At 39.4% G+C, this 17,682-nt stretch overlaps 1 protein-coding gene across 1 annotated transcript; it reads left to right on the top strand.

Moving 5' to 3' along the window:
• The first annotated feature begins 6,061 nt into the window (after nucleotides 1–6,061).
• On the top strand, nucleotides 6,062–16,299 carry LOC112579118 (carbonic anhydrase 1). The gene is made up of 7 exons (XM_025264984.3): nucleotides 6,062–6,206; nucleotides 6,691–6,888; nucleotides 8,363–8,481; nucleotides 11,239–11,334; nucleotides 12,055–12,117; nucleotides 14,580–14,735; nucleotides 15,607–16,299. The coding sequence occupies exons 1-7, from the start codon at nucleotides 6,170–6,172 to the stop codon at nucleotides 15,721–15,723; spliced, it is 786 nt and encodes a 261-aa protein (XP_025120769.3). The 5' UTR covers nucleotides 6,062–6,169; the 3' UTR covers nucleotides 15,724–16,299.
• The last annotated feature ends 1,383 nt before the right edge of the window (nucleotides 16,300–17,682 follow it).

Genomic DNA, 17,682 nt, shown 5'->3' with positions numbered 1-17,682 from the left:
ATGTTATAATTAAAGTTAACATAGGGAGATAAAAAAACAATAACATAGCCCATTGTTATCAAGGTGTCACTATAGAGATGGTTGTAGGTATTAAGCAAGGAAACAAATAAATTTCAGAATGGAAAAGAATGAATAATTTCAAGATGCAACAAAGGTAATGAAAGAACTAAGATGGAAGGAAGTAATAGAGTGACTGAGAGCTGGGGAATATGTTCAGTTTGGAGGTAAGGAAACCTGTCTCTGAGAAGGTGATATCTGAGCCTGTGGAAAGACCTGGATACAGAGAAATCCAGACAGAGGGGAGAGCAAGTGCAAAGTCCTAAAATGGGAACAAGCGTGGTAGGGGTGGACACAGACTTCCATTGGAAAGGATGAAGCTGGTAAAACAGCTGGTTACAAGGGGAGAGGAAGACCAGTTTGGAAGAAATAATCCAGCCATTTAAATTGATTCAGCAGAATTTCCAATTGTCTTACTGCAGAAATGTCTGAGCTAATATTACCATTTTCCATGTCCCACTTCTCCACTAGAATTAAGCTTCCTCTTGTCACCCTAAACAATATCAATTCTGGAGAAGCAGGGAAATTAAGAAGCAATGTGAGAGTTATGCCAATTTAATAAACATGACACTTGATTTTCACTATGTATATTTCCTTATTTTAAGGAAAATATGGGTCCCAGGAAATCCACATATCCTATGGAATACTAAGCATTATAGAACTGCTACTGTCTTTTGGAATTTCTCTTCAGTGGCATTTAATGAATTTCTACCATAATTAGACATCATTCTTTCCCATTCTTAGTTCCTTCTCTACCAAAGAACTATTTTTAATTATAAATTTAAACTTGGAACTCATCATAATTTACTTGCCTTCATAATAGTTCATGTTCTCAGTTTTAAAATATGAAAGTAGGAATCAGAGGAAAATGTTCGTTTAAGAGACTAGGAGAAAAAAACTCAGTTAAGAAACACTAAGACCTTAAAATATAATTTAGAGTTGGCTCTTACTCCTTGGAAGAAAAGTTATGACCAGCCTAGATAGCATATGAAAAGCAGAGACATTATTTTGCCAACAAAGCTCTGTCTAGTCAAGGCTATGGTTTTTCCAGTGGTCGTGTATGGATGTGAGAGTTGGACTGTGAAGAAAGCTGATTAATGCTTTTGAACTGTGGCGTTGGAGAAGACTCTTGAGAGTCCCTTGGACTGCAAGGAGATCCAACCAGTCCATTCTGCAGGAGATCAGCCCTGGGATTTCTTTGGAAGGAATGATGCTAAAGCTGAAACTCCAGTACTTTGGCCACCTCATGCGAAGAGTTGACTCATTGGAAAAGACTCTGATGCTGGGAGGGATTGGGGGCAAGAGGAGAAGGGCACGACAAAGGATGAGATGGCTGGATGGCATCACTGACTCGATGGACGTGAGTCTGAGTGAACTCCAGGAGTTGGTGATAGACAGGGAGGCCTGGCGTGCTGCAATTCATGGGGTCACAAAGAGTTGGACAGGACTGAGGGACTGAACTGAACTGAAATATGGTTTTCAAATTTTTTGAAACATTGAGAAAATGTCTCTACTCTGTTGAAAACATTTTAGGGCGCTAAAATTATCTTCGGTAAAGTTAATTGATGCTACTCAATAAATAAATGTCATCAGCTATTAAGTAAGTTTAAAGCAAACATTCTATGGACAGCTTGTTAAAGACGGTCATGTGATAAAATAGAGCAGAGGATGTGCTTTTGGGTTTTAGATTCAAATCCTGCCTCGTCCGCTGGAATGCTCTGAGCCTCAGTCATGCCTCTTTAAAAGTGGAGTGAGATTAACCTAACCCCAAGTCTACTGTGAGAACTGAATTAGATCATCGTTTTTAATGTTATTCAGTGACCCATAGTCTTTTCTAGCCTATTGCAATACTCCTAAGTGTGTGCATAGTGAAATAGCTCACTTTAATCACAGTAAATCTTTTGTGTTCAGATGCTCAGTCATGTCTGACTCTTTGCACCCCATGGACTGTAGCCCGCCAAGCTCCTAGGTCCATGGAATTTTCCAGGCTAGAATCCTAGGGTGGAGAGCCATTTCCTCCTCCAGGGAATCTTCCCAACCCAGGGATCACACCCATGTCTTTATGCGCCCTGAATTGGCAGGCGGATTCTTTACCACTAGCACCACTTAGTTCGGTTCAGTTCAGTTCAGTCACTCAGTCGTGTCCGACTCTTTGCGACCCCATGAACCACAGCACACCAGGCCTCCCTGTCTGTCACCAACTCCCGGAGTCTACCCAAACTTATGTCCACTGAGTCAGTGATGCCATCCAGCCATCTTAGGAACCACAGTAAATCTTTTAGCCTCTTAGTAGTTCTTTTTGTTTGTGTGTTTGCTGCAAGAATTTTATTTATTGCAAAGAATGGTAAAGAGATAAAATTAGGGCATATGGTTTAGGAGTAAAGATAATATCAACATTTTAGCTTTAAGTTTTTTTCAGTAAATATTTGACTTCTAAAATTCCATTTTAGAAGGTTAAGAAAGGAATCTTTCTTCCCTCTCCCCTAGCCCATTAATACATTTTCATCAAATTTGAAAATTAAGCCAATGTAGCTGTTAAAATTAAACATTGCACATCATTCTTTCAACATTTAAAATTTTTTATTTCAAATACTACAATATTTTATTCCTATTTTCTCCATTTTCTTGACATATAGCTTGATACTTCTAAATGTTATCAATTAACCAATACTCTATCAAAATTGATTTATGCAGTTTTACAGTACTTTTAAAAATATATATGTTTTTCCATCAGCTTACCTGTTCCTGCTTCAGTTCCAAGTACCTATGGATTTCTTTGGAATATTCTAACAGGGCTTGGGAAACCTTCTACAATATATGCTTGCATCCTTGATGGTTTTTAAGGAATAAACTGTTTAAATTAGAAGAGCAGAGTTCAGTGTAGACTAAACTCTTCGGTATGCAGGAGCAGTCCAAAGATTATAGGCTTAGAAAAATGTCCTGTGAGGATGCTACAGGTGAAAGTGGAAGGAACACAAAGGGAGCCATTTGGATTTAGTACCGATATTAAGCTGAAAGGTGACGTTTGTAAGCAGAAAAACTGATGCAAGTAAATGAGAGGAGTGTCAGGACGTAAACCACAGATGCTCTTTAAATTGTACATCTTTCTCTATATAGCTTTCTGCTTGTGGTCATAAACAAGCACACCCAAGTTACATAACCGAATAAAGGGTCATAATGGTTAGGATTCAAGCCAATTTTGTGCCTAAACTTTAAATAAATTACCATTCCTATATGAATGTTAAACATTCATGTGATGAGTTATCATGTAATCATGAAATAAAAAGGGAGTAATCTTTTCTCAAATAAGTTGATTAATATAGTAGTTCAACTTAAAGTTACTTTTAACAAAGTATCAGTCAGCAGGCATCTTAACTAGACACAACTTAGCAACTGAACAAAGAAATAAGAGCAATAACTGACAAAGCGTAGCCTATTTCTATCCCTCTATGAGCTTCTGGGCAACCTGAGACTCTAAATCTAAAATAAAGTAACCCAAGGGTCAACACTGACTGTTGGTCATCTTGAGACAGACTAGTCTGGATCCACCAAGTCAGTCCTTCTGCAAAAAGAATCAAGGGGAAATTAGTGGGTATTTGTTGACAGTGGAAAGTCAAGAAAGAAGACAAGCATTGGAAACAAACAGGTCTAGGTTTAAACCCTCGCCTGACCCAATGTACACATCCCCTTACACGCATTTATAAACCTGCGGAGTTGTCTTCAGTTTCTTCCTGTGTGGAATACAAATGTTAATGCCTGATTGGGTTATTGTGAGAATTAATGATGCACATAAGCTTTTAGCATAGCATTTGAGATATCCTGGATCCTCAATAAATGGTATCTTTTAAGAGTTCCCTTTACGTAATCATTCTTTCCACTTACTAAAGTGAGGAATGGAAACTCAGGTGTCTTCCCATTCTACATCTGAGCCGGTGGGCTGTCAGCACCCAAAGGGGCAGAAAACGTGGCTCTGATAAGCCTGGCTAAGAGCTGTGACAGACCCACTTTCTTCAGAAAGCCCAGGGAGCTCACAGTACGCGGATATGGAAGCAGGTACGACTCCCAGGCATGGAAAGCGTTACTATGAAGGCTTCTTTTTTCAGGTTGTGTTTCCTCTGAGCACATTTAGAGCCTTGGAAATGCAGACCTAGCCAAGATCTGACACACATTCATCACTCTTCTTTGCCTCCTTGACAAGTCCTGTGAATCTTCTCATCACTCAACAGCTGGCAAGTCTCACCTCAGTGCAGGCTTCAGCTGGACTTAAGAGGATCGTGGGCGGAGACGGGAAACTGGGGATCAGCCACCTCCTGGTTTGGCCAGCGGGGCCTTCAGCGGAGATGGAGGCAAAGAAAGCAACTAGACGTGGAGACTGGAGTCTTGGCTTCTCCCTGGTTGTGGTGAACACCTCAACTTCTCTCAGCTGCAAAATGATAACTCATTGTATAGGATTTTTATGTGTGGTGTGATGGTAAAATAATATGAAAGTGCCCTATAATCGTATAGTCGTGGCTCACTCTTTGGGACCCCATGGACTGTAGTCCATGAGGTTCCTCTGTCCGTGAAATTTTTCCAGGCAAGAAGACTGGAGTGGGTAGCCGTTTCCTCCTCCAGGGGATCTTCCCAACCCGGGGATTGAACCCTCATGACTCTTAATCTCCTGCATTAGCAGGCATGTTTGTTTGTTTGTTTTCCTATAGATTGTATAGAACTATACTAAAGAAAGGCTTCTATTTCAATATTTGATGTGTAAAAAAATATTGCACTGTATGCAATTTCAGCCTTAAAAAAATGTTCTCCATTTATGGTGGCTCTAGGGAGAAGGAAATGGCAACCCCTCCAGTGTTCTTGCCTGAGGAATCCCATGGACAGAAGAGCCTGGTGGGCTGCTGTCCATGGGGTTGCACTGAGTCATACGTGACTGAAGCGACTTAGCATGCATGCATGCATTGGAGAAGGAACTGGCAACCCCACTCCGGTGTTCTTGCCTGGAGAATCCCAGGGACAGAGGAGCCTGGTGGGCTGCCGTCTATGGGATTGCACAGAATCGGACACAGCTGAAGTCACTTAGCAGCAGCAGCAGTGGTAAAGAATTCACCTGCCAATGTAGAAGATGCAAGAGACACAGGTTCAACCCCTGGGTCAGGAAGATCCCCTGGAGTTGGAAATGGCAACCCACTCCAGTATTCTTGCCTGGAAGAATTCCATACAGAGGCGCCTGGCGGGCTACAGTCCATAGGGTTGCAAAGAGTCACACATGACTGAGCACACACAATGATCTGTTGAATGCATGACTGAGTGCACACAGCTCACAGCTGGCAGCCTGTGAGGCAACAGAGGGTAGGGAGTGGGCTACAGTCCAGAGGGTTGCAAAGAGTCGGACATGACCGTGCTCACACATAAAACAAATCTCCATTTGTGAATTCCAATACTGCTCAAAAATGAGGAACTTGACTCTCACCTTGTATGTCTTCGAAATGTACTGTCATCAATAATATACTGAGTTGGCCAGAAAGTTTGCATTTTTCCTTAAGATTTTACAATATACCACAAACTGCAAACCCAATGTATTACAAATGATGAGTGATTCTCTTATCTGATTTTAAATTAACATCATGATATTGGTTCTGATCTGCCTGTAAATATGCAAATTATTCTCCTGACTGAATTCCTGTTGCTAGTATTGCTTAAGTCCAGCAAGGGTAAAAGCTGGGAATCTCAAATGCACAGTTCTTTTTAACTGGAAATTCAAAGCATCATGTGTGATAACTCAGCCATATCTTCTACTAACATGAGAATAACAGGGCTTGGTTTTGCAGAAGCTAAGATTTTGATATTTCTCTTTAACAATATAAGAGAATAAAGCAATTGGAATTGACCTTACCTTTGTGAGCATTTTTAAACAATACCTTTTTTTTAACATGCATATACTTCCTGATAGATAAAGATGATGAAATAGTGGGCTGAGTGAGTAACACACCTGCACAAAGGCAGAGACTTTCTATAAAAACCCCGCGAACTGCGGTTTCAGTTGTCTATTGCACACTCAGTTACAGTCAGTTATTCCAGGTATTCTCTTTGTTTTCAGGAAAAGAAAACTAAGTAGAAGATCATGGCAAGTCCTGACTGGGGATATGATGGTGAAAACGGTAAGCATTCTTCTCCTCATGTAGATCAAATAACGGCTTCTTCCCTTTTCCAGGAAAAGAGATATTGAGCCCTTAAAATAACGGTAAAGTCATAGATTAATGGTTTGAAGTGCCTTTGACTTATACCAGCTTTGCATGCATTCTCAACAGTTGTCCTTAGGGCCCATGATTGTCTACAAAATGTATTCTGCCTCTGTTCTCCTCTCTCCCTCTTAGCCTCTCTCCCTCCCTATGTATAGACAGGTCTATTGCGAACAGCAAAATATGTATAGTCTGATCCCATAGACTATATGACTTCTGTTGACAAAGACTGTTTGCCAGTGTAGCATAGAAAAGGGGCATTCTCAAACCTTGGATTTCCATTAAGCTAACCAGAATACCATTTGAGATACCTGAATAAATCCTAATCTAGTAAAATTATATCCCTAAAACTTGGACTCAAGCATTAGATCAGTTTTGATTGTAATCATGTTTGTCCTGGTAGGTCCTGAACACTGGGGCAAGCTGTACCCCATCGCAAATGGAAATAACCAATCTCCTATCGACATTAAAACCAGTGAAACCAAGCATGATCCCTCTCTAAAACCCCTCAGTGTCTCCTACAATCCAGCCACAGCCAAAGAAATCGTCAACGTGGGACATTCCTTTCATGTAAACTTTGAGGACAGTGATAATAGATCAGGTGAGCCAAAAGATCCTTCTAATTTTTGTCTTTGACTTTACTGGGGAAATGTAAACAGTAGGGCTTTCAGAAACACGAACACCCATGTTCAGTGGGTGCACACGGGTAGCATTGATGCCATCTACTGAGGTGTCTTGAAGTTTTAAAATATTTCCAAGTGTTAAAGATGATTCTGGGGACTCCCAGCTCGGTCTTTTTTCAGCCCTTCTCCTTCTCAGTGACTCTATTCCATCTATTCTGGTTTCCAATACCTTTATGCTAACTTTACACCCTCTGAATAAACAGTTCTTTTTCACAAAAGTCTATGAATCATCATGAATGTAAAAACTGAAAAGGCAAATATTTTCTAACTGAGATGAGGTTGGAGGAGTGCATTAGGGAAGAAATGCAGATGAAGAGTATATTTATTTTTTGTGGCCAGGAAAATGGCTCCATAACAATGAAGTGCTTCAGTTCAGTTGAGTTCACTGGCTCAGTCATGTACGACTCTTTGCAACCCCATGAATCGTAGCATGCCAGGCCTCCCTGTCCATCACCAGCTCATGAAGTGCTTGGGTACCAGTACCAAAAAAAAAAAAGAAAAACAAAACTGCTCTTGGGTGTATCTTGCATGGAATCATTCTGTGCATAACTATTTTTGTCTAGCTTCCCCTCTCCCTATTAGATCATAGTAACTGAATTATCTTCATCTCCCAGAATCTAGCATACTTCCTCGCTCACAGGAAAATTCTCAAAACTGTTTACTGAATAATTTATTAAATGACAATTTCATAAATCAGCTCTATTGTCAAAAGGCAAAGTTAGTCATAGCACTTTCCTACGAGGTTCTGAGCCTAAGTTTTAGACATCTTGGGGCTACGTCCTTTGTTAATATTGGATTAGGTCTGGTACTACGTGTGTTTTATTACTCATATGGTTGGACAGACTCTCTAAAGCAAAATGATCCTTCAGTGTTAGATTTTTAAAAGTAACTCTGCCCTCCTGCTGTAACTTTCTTTTGGTCCCTGGCTAGGAATTCTCAGTAACGCTGTCAGAATACCCTCTTGTATCTTGATCAGTTACAAGATATGTGCAGAGTGATTTGTTACTAAAAGTAAATTGCTAGATATCTTAATGCATACTTTCCATTACTGTCTGTTGAAAGAATGAATGAACTTATAAACTAAAGCAGATTCAAGGAAAGACCTCTAATCCTAGAATTCACTCATCTTCCAATATGTTTTCCTGAAAACAGGAAAAGATAAAATTATAGCCCATGTGCTGAGAACCATGGAACTCACGCACTATCTTAAGGTGCTCTGCACATCTGAAGCCCATAATTCTGGACATGGGGAAAAACCAACAAGACGGAAACTTTGGACTACTGTTTATTTTCATTTCTACTCGCCCCAATTTAATGTTAATTTGTAGTAAATGCAAAGACAAGCTGGAGCTCATGATTGTAACACTAATACCAGTTTCCTTTTTCTTCCAGTGCTGAAAGGGGGTCCTCTATCTGAAAGCTACAGGCTGCGGCAGTTCCATTTTCACTGGGGCGTCACAGATGACTGTGGCTCTGAGCACTTAGTGGATGGAGCCAAATTTTCTGCAGAGGTAATGTAGCTTAGTAAGTGAGGGAGAGCTACACAGAGTCCTCCCAGAGGTAGCACCCTTATAACATGTGGATGTGTGTTAGTTGCTCAGTCATGTTCAACGCGTTGTGACCCCATGGACTGTAGCCCGCCAGGCTTCTCTGTCCATGGGATTCTCCTGGCAAGACTACTGGAGTGGGTAGCCTATCCCTTCTCTAAGGGATCTTCCCCACCCAGGGATCAAACCAGGGTCTCTTGCATTGCAGGAGGATTCTTTACCTGTCTGAACCACCAGGGAAGCCCCCCTTATCACTTAAGACACAATTTCAATGGCCCAAAGGAATGAGCATTTTGGGACCTGTGAAGAACTCCTAGGCTCATTTAAACTTAAACAGTGACACACTGCATTTGGCAATAGGGGAAATTTTTTCACGTGAGGGAGGCAGGTGAATTTGCAGTCAAACTCCTGGGCCTCAGAATCCGCTTACATTTCAGAGTGTCTCAAAAACTGCTGCCTGACGTCAGGCTAACCTCAAGGGGAGTTGCTGCTGTCCTTTTAATGCTCTGAGCCCCAGGGGGAACACACCATCATTCTCTTCTCATTTAAAGGTTAGAGTGTGCACACACCCGCAGCAGAGGTGTAGCCAGGCCGAGGCACTCCATTAAGATTCGACTAAGAGGGCCAGTTTAACCTCAGGAGTCATCACAACGAGCAGCATACTCTAGACGAGGGTTTGGGGCTCCCTGGCAGCAGGCCACTACCCTCTGGCCTCTTGACTTGCCTCCACATGGAAGTCTGTGATTCAGTTCAAGACATTCTGCCTCTATATCCACAGTAAAATCAAGAAAATGTGCATCAAATTCTCAACAGAGGGTATAGAGACTGAAAACAAAAAACTTTTGTTCTTTGTATTCATGACTATTCAATAAGTTTGTACCAATACAGACTGGTTGGCTTTTTTGTTTTACTCTTGTACAGTGAATCTGTAATACACACAGTTTTGCAACAATCTTTTTTTTTTTTTCATTTCCCAATGATCATGATCATTTTTCCAAGTCAGTAGGAATTCCTAAATTCTGTATGGTATTTCCATGTATGCATATGTTAGAATTTATTAACTAACTCCTACATAGGAACAATTGCAATACCTTTCGCATTTCATTCTGCTGTTGTTTTTTGTTCTTTACAAAAAAAATGGGTATAAATACATTTGTACAAATATCTTACACACTGGTGAAAGCAATTGTGTAAGGCATTTTTGTAAGAAGGATTGTTAGGTACAGAGTATGTGTAGTATTCATTTTGATAGAAGACTTGGGAATACTATACAACTAAAACTTACTTTATGTTACACTAGAAAGCCAGGCTAGTAACTTTCAATGGTGCAGAAATCTATTACATGTTTTGGTTTTTCCTATTTATTTTTCATAAAATTGAAAGTGGACTGAAATCAAATGGGCTGAAAGTCTAAACTAGTAATAGTATTACGTCTAGGGGAGGATATTTGGCTGTGTCTAAGAAATCCAGCAGTTGGTGATGGACAGGGAGGCCTGGCCATGCTGCGGTTCATGGGGTAGCAAATAGTCCGACACGACTGAGGGACTGAACTGAACTGAAGAAATCTGAATCAATGAATCTCTTATCTAATTTGAGAAAAGTGCAGTTAATCCAGGCTGGAGGTGACAGGCACTAGTCACTAAGTTCGACATATGAGAGAGGGTAGGGAGGGTGGGAGGGAGACCAGGAGAAGGGAGTGGTGGGGAGAAAGACAGAGCAGAGACAGAGACAAGACGTGTGGGTGGCGGGGAGAGGACTGCTTTGGTTTAGAGTCATCTAAGCGACCTGGTGATCACTTGACATTAGGTGGTCAGAAAAAGACTTTTTCAGGAGTAGCATTTGAGTTCAGCCATAATTCAAGTCAAAATCTTCCCATTTTGACTTGACTTCCCAGAGGAAAGTCAGCAGTTATGCAAAGCCTTAAAGCTGTGGACTAAGTGCCAGGGTAACATCTATGCGCTGCACGGAAGGATGCATGCCAATCAGTGGAGAAGAGTAAGAATGAATAACGGCTGCAGTTTTCGGTTGAGCAGTCAGATGGAAGGTGATGCCTTTTCCTAAAGCGGGAAATTGAAATGGATCTGGAAAAGAGAAAGTCAAGAGTGCTAGTTTGGCCATGTTAAGTTTGAGGTGCATATCAGGCATCCACGTGGAGATATCAAGAAAGCATCAGGAAGACGTGCACACGTACTTGGTTGGATATACAGGGCTAGAGTTTCACAGAGAACATAGGCAGGGGATGTTGGTTTGAAAGGTGTCTGGATCTGCTCAGGAGAACCTGCCCTTGGCCACCACTCCAGACATCTCAGGAGCCCCTTCTCACAAAGTTACCGGGTACCTCAAGTTAGAAAATTATTTCAGTTTTTGTCTCCAAACTAGTTAGTCAGAAATAGTTGATCTTCTCACACCAAACAGAGAGGTTTTGGTTTTTTTGTTTTGTTTTAAGAAGTAATATTGAATAGTTATGATATTGTGGAAAAAAGAAGTTCTACTTACTGGTTCCAGGATTTGCAACGTGCCCACTCTCTTCAACTCTATGTTATTAAGAAAACCCTTCTTAAGAGTGCAAACATAGCCCTTCCCATGCCCTGGATAAAGGGTCACACAAGTTTTGTCTACCCAAGCCAAGATGTATCTGTATATATCAACATGTTAAGGTCTAACCTGCTTTTTCCCTTCACCGTGGTGTGAATAACTGCTCCATCCCGCTGTGTTTTTTAGCTTCATTTAGTTCACTGGAATTCTGCCAAGTACCCCAGCTTCGCTGATGCCGCCTCGCAGGCTGATGGTTTGGCATTGATTGGCGTTTTGGTGAAGGTGAGTCGTAGAGCGTCTGGGAGCTCTGCTAAAACTATTCCTTACCAATCAGACCGCAAACTAGGGTGAAATAGAGCAGCGGGACGTTTGCGTCTCTCTTTTTTAAAGTGTGCCCGTCTCCTAGCGACTGCACAGGTGAGCAAGCAGGTCTCTGGTATATGGTTGTTCCGCTGGACTTTCCCCTCTTGAGGAGAGAAATACATTTCAGGCAGAGATGAAATGGGAAGGTGTTGATGGGGGCACTAATTTTTTTATTTTTCAGCTCACCTTTCACTTTTCTTCTAAACTTTGTACATCACAGAGGCAAGAGTTTATCAATTTAATTTTCATCAGAAAAAAATATGAAGAGGACTTTTTTCCCATAAAGAAAGTTGAACTGATATTTAATATGGAAGATTCAAATCTTCTGTAGGAGAGTCCCTGAAAAGTCCTATAGGGAAGTTACTATTAAATTCAGGCTATTTGGGTGACTAACTTTTGGAATTATAGTAATTCTAGTGAATCTTTATTGAACACTTGTAACATACCATTCATTTTACTGATTAGAATTAATAGAACAGACCAAAGAGGTTTGCTTTTGTATTTTAGTTGTGCTAAATTCCTGTATTTTGACTTGCATATCTTTTCTTCAGTTACTGGTTTTAATTTTTAAAAAATTAACTAAATAGGATTTTACTTGGTAACAATTTTTATCTCACACTTTATTTTTTTAATCTCCAGGTGGGTCAGGCCAACCCAAACCTTCAGAAAGTTCTTGATGCCCTAAAAGCAGTTAAAAATAAGGTAAATAGACTCATTAAGTTAGTTTAAATCAGAGAACAAGAATCTACAGAACTTCAGAAATCATTTAATTGCTTATTTGATATGAGGAGTAGGAAGTCCTGAGCAAAACCATCAATCTGAAAATCAAGGTGCTGCTTAAACGTTCCTGGTTTCTGAGGTCTCTGAGCAGTGATTTATTTGGGTTTCATTTTTCATAGTTACTGCTTATCTATTTCAGCAAGATGAAGCCTGTAGAAGAATAGTTTTCATAGCTTTTTCATATATCATAACTATGATGCCCACTGTCAGCTTAGAAAAAGATGGGTTGTTCTGATATATTTAACCTTAGCTTCACCATTTTGATAATAAAGAGTTAAATCATTGTCAGAGATTTGCCATTGTCATTCACAGTTTGTAGAACTATCATACCTTTATATAAAATAAATCTAGTTCATGTTGAGTCCAAAAAAATTACACTTTTATAAAGTGAGAATGTTTAAAGGTAAATAAGCACTCAATTCAAGAATGCAAAAGATGATAAATGAAAAGAAAGTAAAAGGAAATGATTAATTAAGATGAAGTAAAACATTAATAAAATAAGAAAGAAAATGAATAAATACAGGTAAAATTTTATTAATAAAGTGAAAAACTAATTCTTTGGGGAAAAAACAACCAAAAAAGACAGTTTTGGCACGTTTGATGATGGGGGAAAATAGAAATACAACAAATTATTACAAATCGGGAAATGGGTCATAACTTAAGACGCATTAGAAGGTTTTAAAAGAGAGAAGTTTGTACAGTGGGCCCTAGAGCAGCATGGGTTTGAACGGCACAGGTCCAGTGACCTGCGGACTATTTTTTGGATAAATGCTTGCTCTAGCGCCACACAATGGTCCCTTAAATGCACCTGCTGAGGCACAACCACGATTATGAGGGACGACCATAAACTTATGTGCGGATTTCTAACTGCTCAAGAGGCCAGCACCCCAATCCCTACATTGCTCAAGGGTCAGCGGTACCCCACTACCTGAGCAAATTCGAAAATCTAGATCACACAGATGAGTGTCTCGGAAAACATAGAGAAACTGACTCAAAATATGTTGAAAGTCTAAATAGACCAATAATATAAAAAGAAGTCAAAAAGAATAGTTTAAAAAAATGTACCTAGTAAAAGAAACCCTAGGCCCAGACCACTTTGTGGGGAAACGTTACACAACTTTTAATAAACAATCATGCCACTTTGAACTAAAATGCCCAGATTAGGGGACCAAAAAAACCTTTATTTCAATTTAATTTAATGAAACCTAATACACAAACTGGGTAAGAACACCACAAAAAGGATATCATAGGCCAATCTTACTTAGCAGTGTAGCTAAAAGAAATACTAAAATAGATTACAGAAAATCATATTCAACAGTATGTTAAAAAAGCCATGCTTTCAAACTAGTAGAATTTACCCAAAGCATGCAAAGATGATTCAGTATTAAACTATCTCCCAATATAATCCATTACATTAGCAAATTTCACTTGTTAGATGCTTGAAAAATGTTTGATTAAAATTCAATATCCATTCCTGAAGAGTAAAAGAGAGAAAGAAAAATATTCCTCTAAAATTTAAGCTGAACTTAAGAAAGAATATCAAATAGAAATTTGAAACAAGCATCAAACTTAGTAGTGAAATATTTGAAGCATTTTCATCTTAATCAAGAATAAGACCAGGGTGTCAATTGTGACCACCACAGATGAACATTCCAATGATTGTTCATTCAATGTAGTTAAATAAGGAAAGAAATGAGTACATACTAGGATAAATATTAGAAAAACAGAGACAAAGCTATCATCAAGTGTAGAGGATATGATCATTCACATCCACCTGGAAAACTACAAAATCAACATAATTAATTCACAAGTTCTAATAAAGTCGACTACATAAAATATTAACATATGAATATCATTTTATTTGTATATACCAACATGACCAATCAGTAAAGAAATAAGAATAAAGAATATAGATGATAAACAAATGTTTAACCTTTGCTTACACTTAGCCAAATGAAGAAGGAAGAAGATAGATCAGTCACAATTCTAGTGTAGCTTATTTTCAGTCATCTGTTACTTTTACTGTTTATATCTACAAACATGTTGTTGTTTAGTCACTAAGTGGTATCCGATTCTTTGTGAGCCCATGGATTGTAGCTCATCAGGCTCCTCCATCCATGGGATTCTTCAGCAAAAATACTGGAGTGGGTTGCCATGTCCCTCTCCAGGGGATCTTCCCCACCCAGGGATCAAACCTGTGTCTCCTGCATTAATGGGCAGCTGAGCCACCACAAACATACCAATCATGCAATACTATATAGTAGAAACATTGATTAAATTCTTTGCTAAGACCTATCTACCAAATAATATGTATGTCATATATGCAATGATGTAAATATTTTACATCAGGGCATAATGATACATCGCTTATCTTTTTCTTTCAGAACAAGAAAGCTCCATTCACAAATTTCGACCCCTCTGTCCTCCTGCCTCCATCCCTGGATTACTGGGCCTACTCTGGTTCACTGACTCACCCTCCTCTTCACGAGAGTGTCACCTGGATCATCTTTAAAGAGACCATCAGTGCGAGCTCGGAACAGGTAGAATGTCAGAGGGGCATGTGCGGGAATTTGAAGTGCAAAGCAGGAATGTCAGTTCAATTCATACTGAGAGCAATTATTACTGCCATTCAATTTTGGAGAGTTCCCTTTGCCTTTCAACTGAAAAAGATTTATTAGTGACATCAGGTCTACTTAATAGTCAAAAAGTAGAGTGTATTTATAAGCACTTTTTTTTCTCTATGTAGAGATTCAGAATTCCTGCTCTTCTTTTCACCTTAAGAAGGAAAAATCCAACCTCTTCGGGGAGCTGTGACTCTCCAGTGGCATACCTTGATCGCTGACATTGGTTATTCATTCTTTTTTAAAGCTTAAGCTCTTCAATATTCAGTAAAATATCTCATTAATCATTGTTTATAATTTTGATAAAAACAGCAGTTGATTGAGCAGCTCTTTTCATCAGGTGCCTTACATACATTCTGTCAGTCAAGTCTCACAGCAAACCTGCAGTGTGACCTGTTAGTATAAGAGCTAACACTTCTTTAGCATAAGCTACATGCCAAACGCCATTCTAAGACCCTTATCTGCATTGAGCCATTTAGCCTTCACCAAAACACAATGAAACAGTACCATATGGAAACTGAGGCGCCAAGCAGGGAAGTCTCTTACCCAAGTGTGAGAAAGCTGGAATGCTAATCCAGTCAGTCATCGATAATTTAAGCCAAATGCTTGGTGCAAAGACATGTGGAAGAACTGTTGGCTTCCTCCCTTTCCATCAGTGAAACCACTGCAGTCTTCAACCTGATTTTCTAAATAACATTGCATCAATCATATTAGGGAAAAAAAAAAAAAGAAGTGTTCTGTGTGACATCAATAGCTTTTGCTTCTCTAAACATGTTATCCTTCCCCCAAGCTGGCGCAGTTCCGCTGTCTGCTAGCAAGTGCTGAAGGCGATGGAGAACTCTGCATCAAGCAGAACCACCGACCACCCCAGCCTCTGAAGGGCAGGACAGTGAAAGCCTCATTCTGATGGGCCCAGGAGGAAGCTCATCGTCCTTCAAGAAGCACAGCTCTGCTTCTGACATAATCCAACAAAACAAGCTTTAAAAACACATTTATTTCAATATTAGCAAGACAGCCTGCTTGCGAATTTACTCTGCAGAATGCAAAATCTTTTTCTTCTTTCTGTTGAACTCAAATAGTAATCTGGAAGTTCACTAAACTTGTGCTTAAATTCAAATCTATTGCATTGACTTCCTTATCATTGCAATTAAGGCATACTTGATTTCTTAACGACTTTTATCCCTTCCCATTTTATTCCGTTTAATTGGACCAAAAAGCATTTTATCCCTTTCTTCTTGTCTATTACATACTATACTTTTAAATGGCATTGGGTTTCTACTCCGTTTACATTCGAGAATCTTAAATGCTTTCATTTGCAACATTATTCTGATGCAATATCATGTCTATTACTCAAATATAATGCCCTAAGAGCAGCTTGAGATGAAATGTTAAGAATTCATTTGCTTACTCTTGAAGACAAATATGCAGCTAAGATGACAACTGGATTTTATATTATGATAAAATAAATGGCCCAACATTGCTACCGTTTGTGTGCTCTATTATAAACACCATGTATCTCATATAAGAACTGACACTTCTGGTTATTCCTCCATCCATTAGCAAGGCCAATGGGGCTGTTCCATCATTATAACTAGTTAGCCTACATGAAGAATCTGTACGTCAAATTTGGCAGAAAAATCACCTGTGACTTATTTTTACAAATAATGAAGGAATCACTTGACTTAGAATCATATAGAAACATCACATACTCTTTTCGTCTGGTGTGTACTTAACCTGAAGTCAGCTCTTTCTGAAGCCATAGCTACACTCAGAGTTCTACGAATCTTGTGTCCAGCATTTAGTTTTGTGATTTACTTATTTCTCTTCTTTGAGAAATCATAATGGCGATCAAAACCCACATCCATTCCCATGTTCTAGTCTTGTCTAATGTCACAGAATCAGTCAAAACTTCTCATGTAATCATGGTTAAAAAGACAGACAAACCAGATTCTTTATTGCTCTGAGGGCAATAAAGATCCTAGGAGACATCTTTGTACCTCAAAATCCTAGGAGACATCTTTGGAAATTTTTATTTGGAGCCCAGAATTTAAGTGAATCTTTATTAAAAATGGAAGGGCCAAGGAGCACTTCATTTATCTCAGCCTCCATAAGATTCTAAAAAATTGAATACTTTCTTTGCAAACCTACTCTGACTGTGTATTTTAATATGTATTTGCCAGATATTGAGAAGGCCTGAAACAGGCTTGATAAAATTTTCAGCTTAAGTTATCAAAGGTCAACATGAGGGCCAAAGAAAGAGGAGTATGATTTAAGAAATACCTTTGCAAAAGAGGCTCAGGACCTATAACGTTTGAAAGTATTTTCTGAAAATAAATTGAACAATTTAAAAATAAATCTCATGGCAAGGATAAGAAAAGGACCTGACTTGATGATCCATATTTTTTTTTAAGAAAGTTAAAAATGGATTCCAGGATTTAAATACGTCTGTAAGTCTTAGTATGGAAAGGGCAAAGAAGTGACAGAAGATATATGATGGTCATCAAACCTTATCCCTTAGCTAAATGCCAGTTGGAAAGCGTGGTTCCCGGTTACTTGCTTCTGCCAGAATTTCCCATATTTGGCAGAGCTCGCGAGGTGCATTATGGGAGCTGTCCATGTTTCTCTGAAGTAGCCGATAAAAGCAGCTGCTGAGAGGAGGCATGTGGACAAGACATCGGATCACCTAAGCATGCAGCTTGAATGTTTCTTTGACTCACGTTCCTGTTTTGTGCCCTCTCCCTTTGTTGCCAACTTAGGTGGAGGATTTGAACGTCCTGCAAGGATTCTCTTTTTCTTCCCCAATGTTTGGCAGCTGACTTCCTTTATGCCAAATCTGCTGGGCTTCTAACCATCCAGAATAACACTG

This window comes from Bubalus bubalis, chromosome 15, assembly GCF_019923935.1.
Source record: "Bubalus bubalis isolate 160015118507 breed Murrah chromosome 15, NDDB_SH_1, whole genome shotgun sequence".
Classification (NCBI taxonomy): Eukaryota; Metazoa; Chordata; class Mammalia; order Artiodactyla; family Bovidae; genus Bubalus; species Bubalus bubalis.
The sequence above is the reverse complement of the archived record's forward strand: the minus strand, read 5'-3'. Positions and strand labels throughout refer to the sequence as shown.

What these genes read in the sequence shown, in the direction of transcription:
- LOC112579118 (XM_025264984.3), top strand. Translation starts at nt 6,170, where the DNA reads ATGGCAAGTCCTGACTGGGGATATGATGGTGAAAACG. An exon ending in TGATTGGCGTTTTGGTGAAG is followed by an intron (nt 11,335 to 12,054) that starts GTGAGTCGTAGA and finishes TTTAATCTCCAG; the next exon opens with GTGGGTCAGGCCAACCCAAA. An exon ending in TCAGTGCGAGCTCGGAACAG is followed by an intron (nt 14,736 to 15,606) that starts GTAGAATGTCAG and finishes CCTTCCCCCAAG; the next exon opens with CTGGCGCAGTTCCGCTGTCT.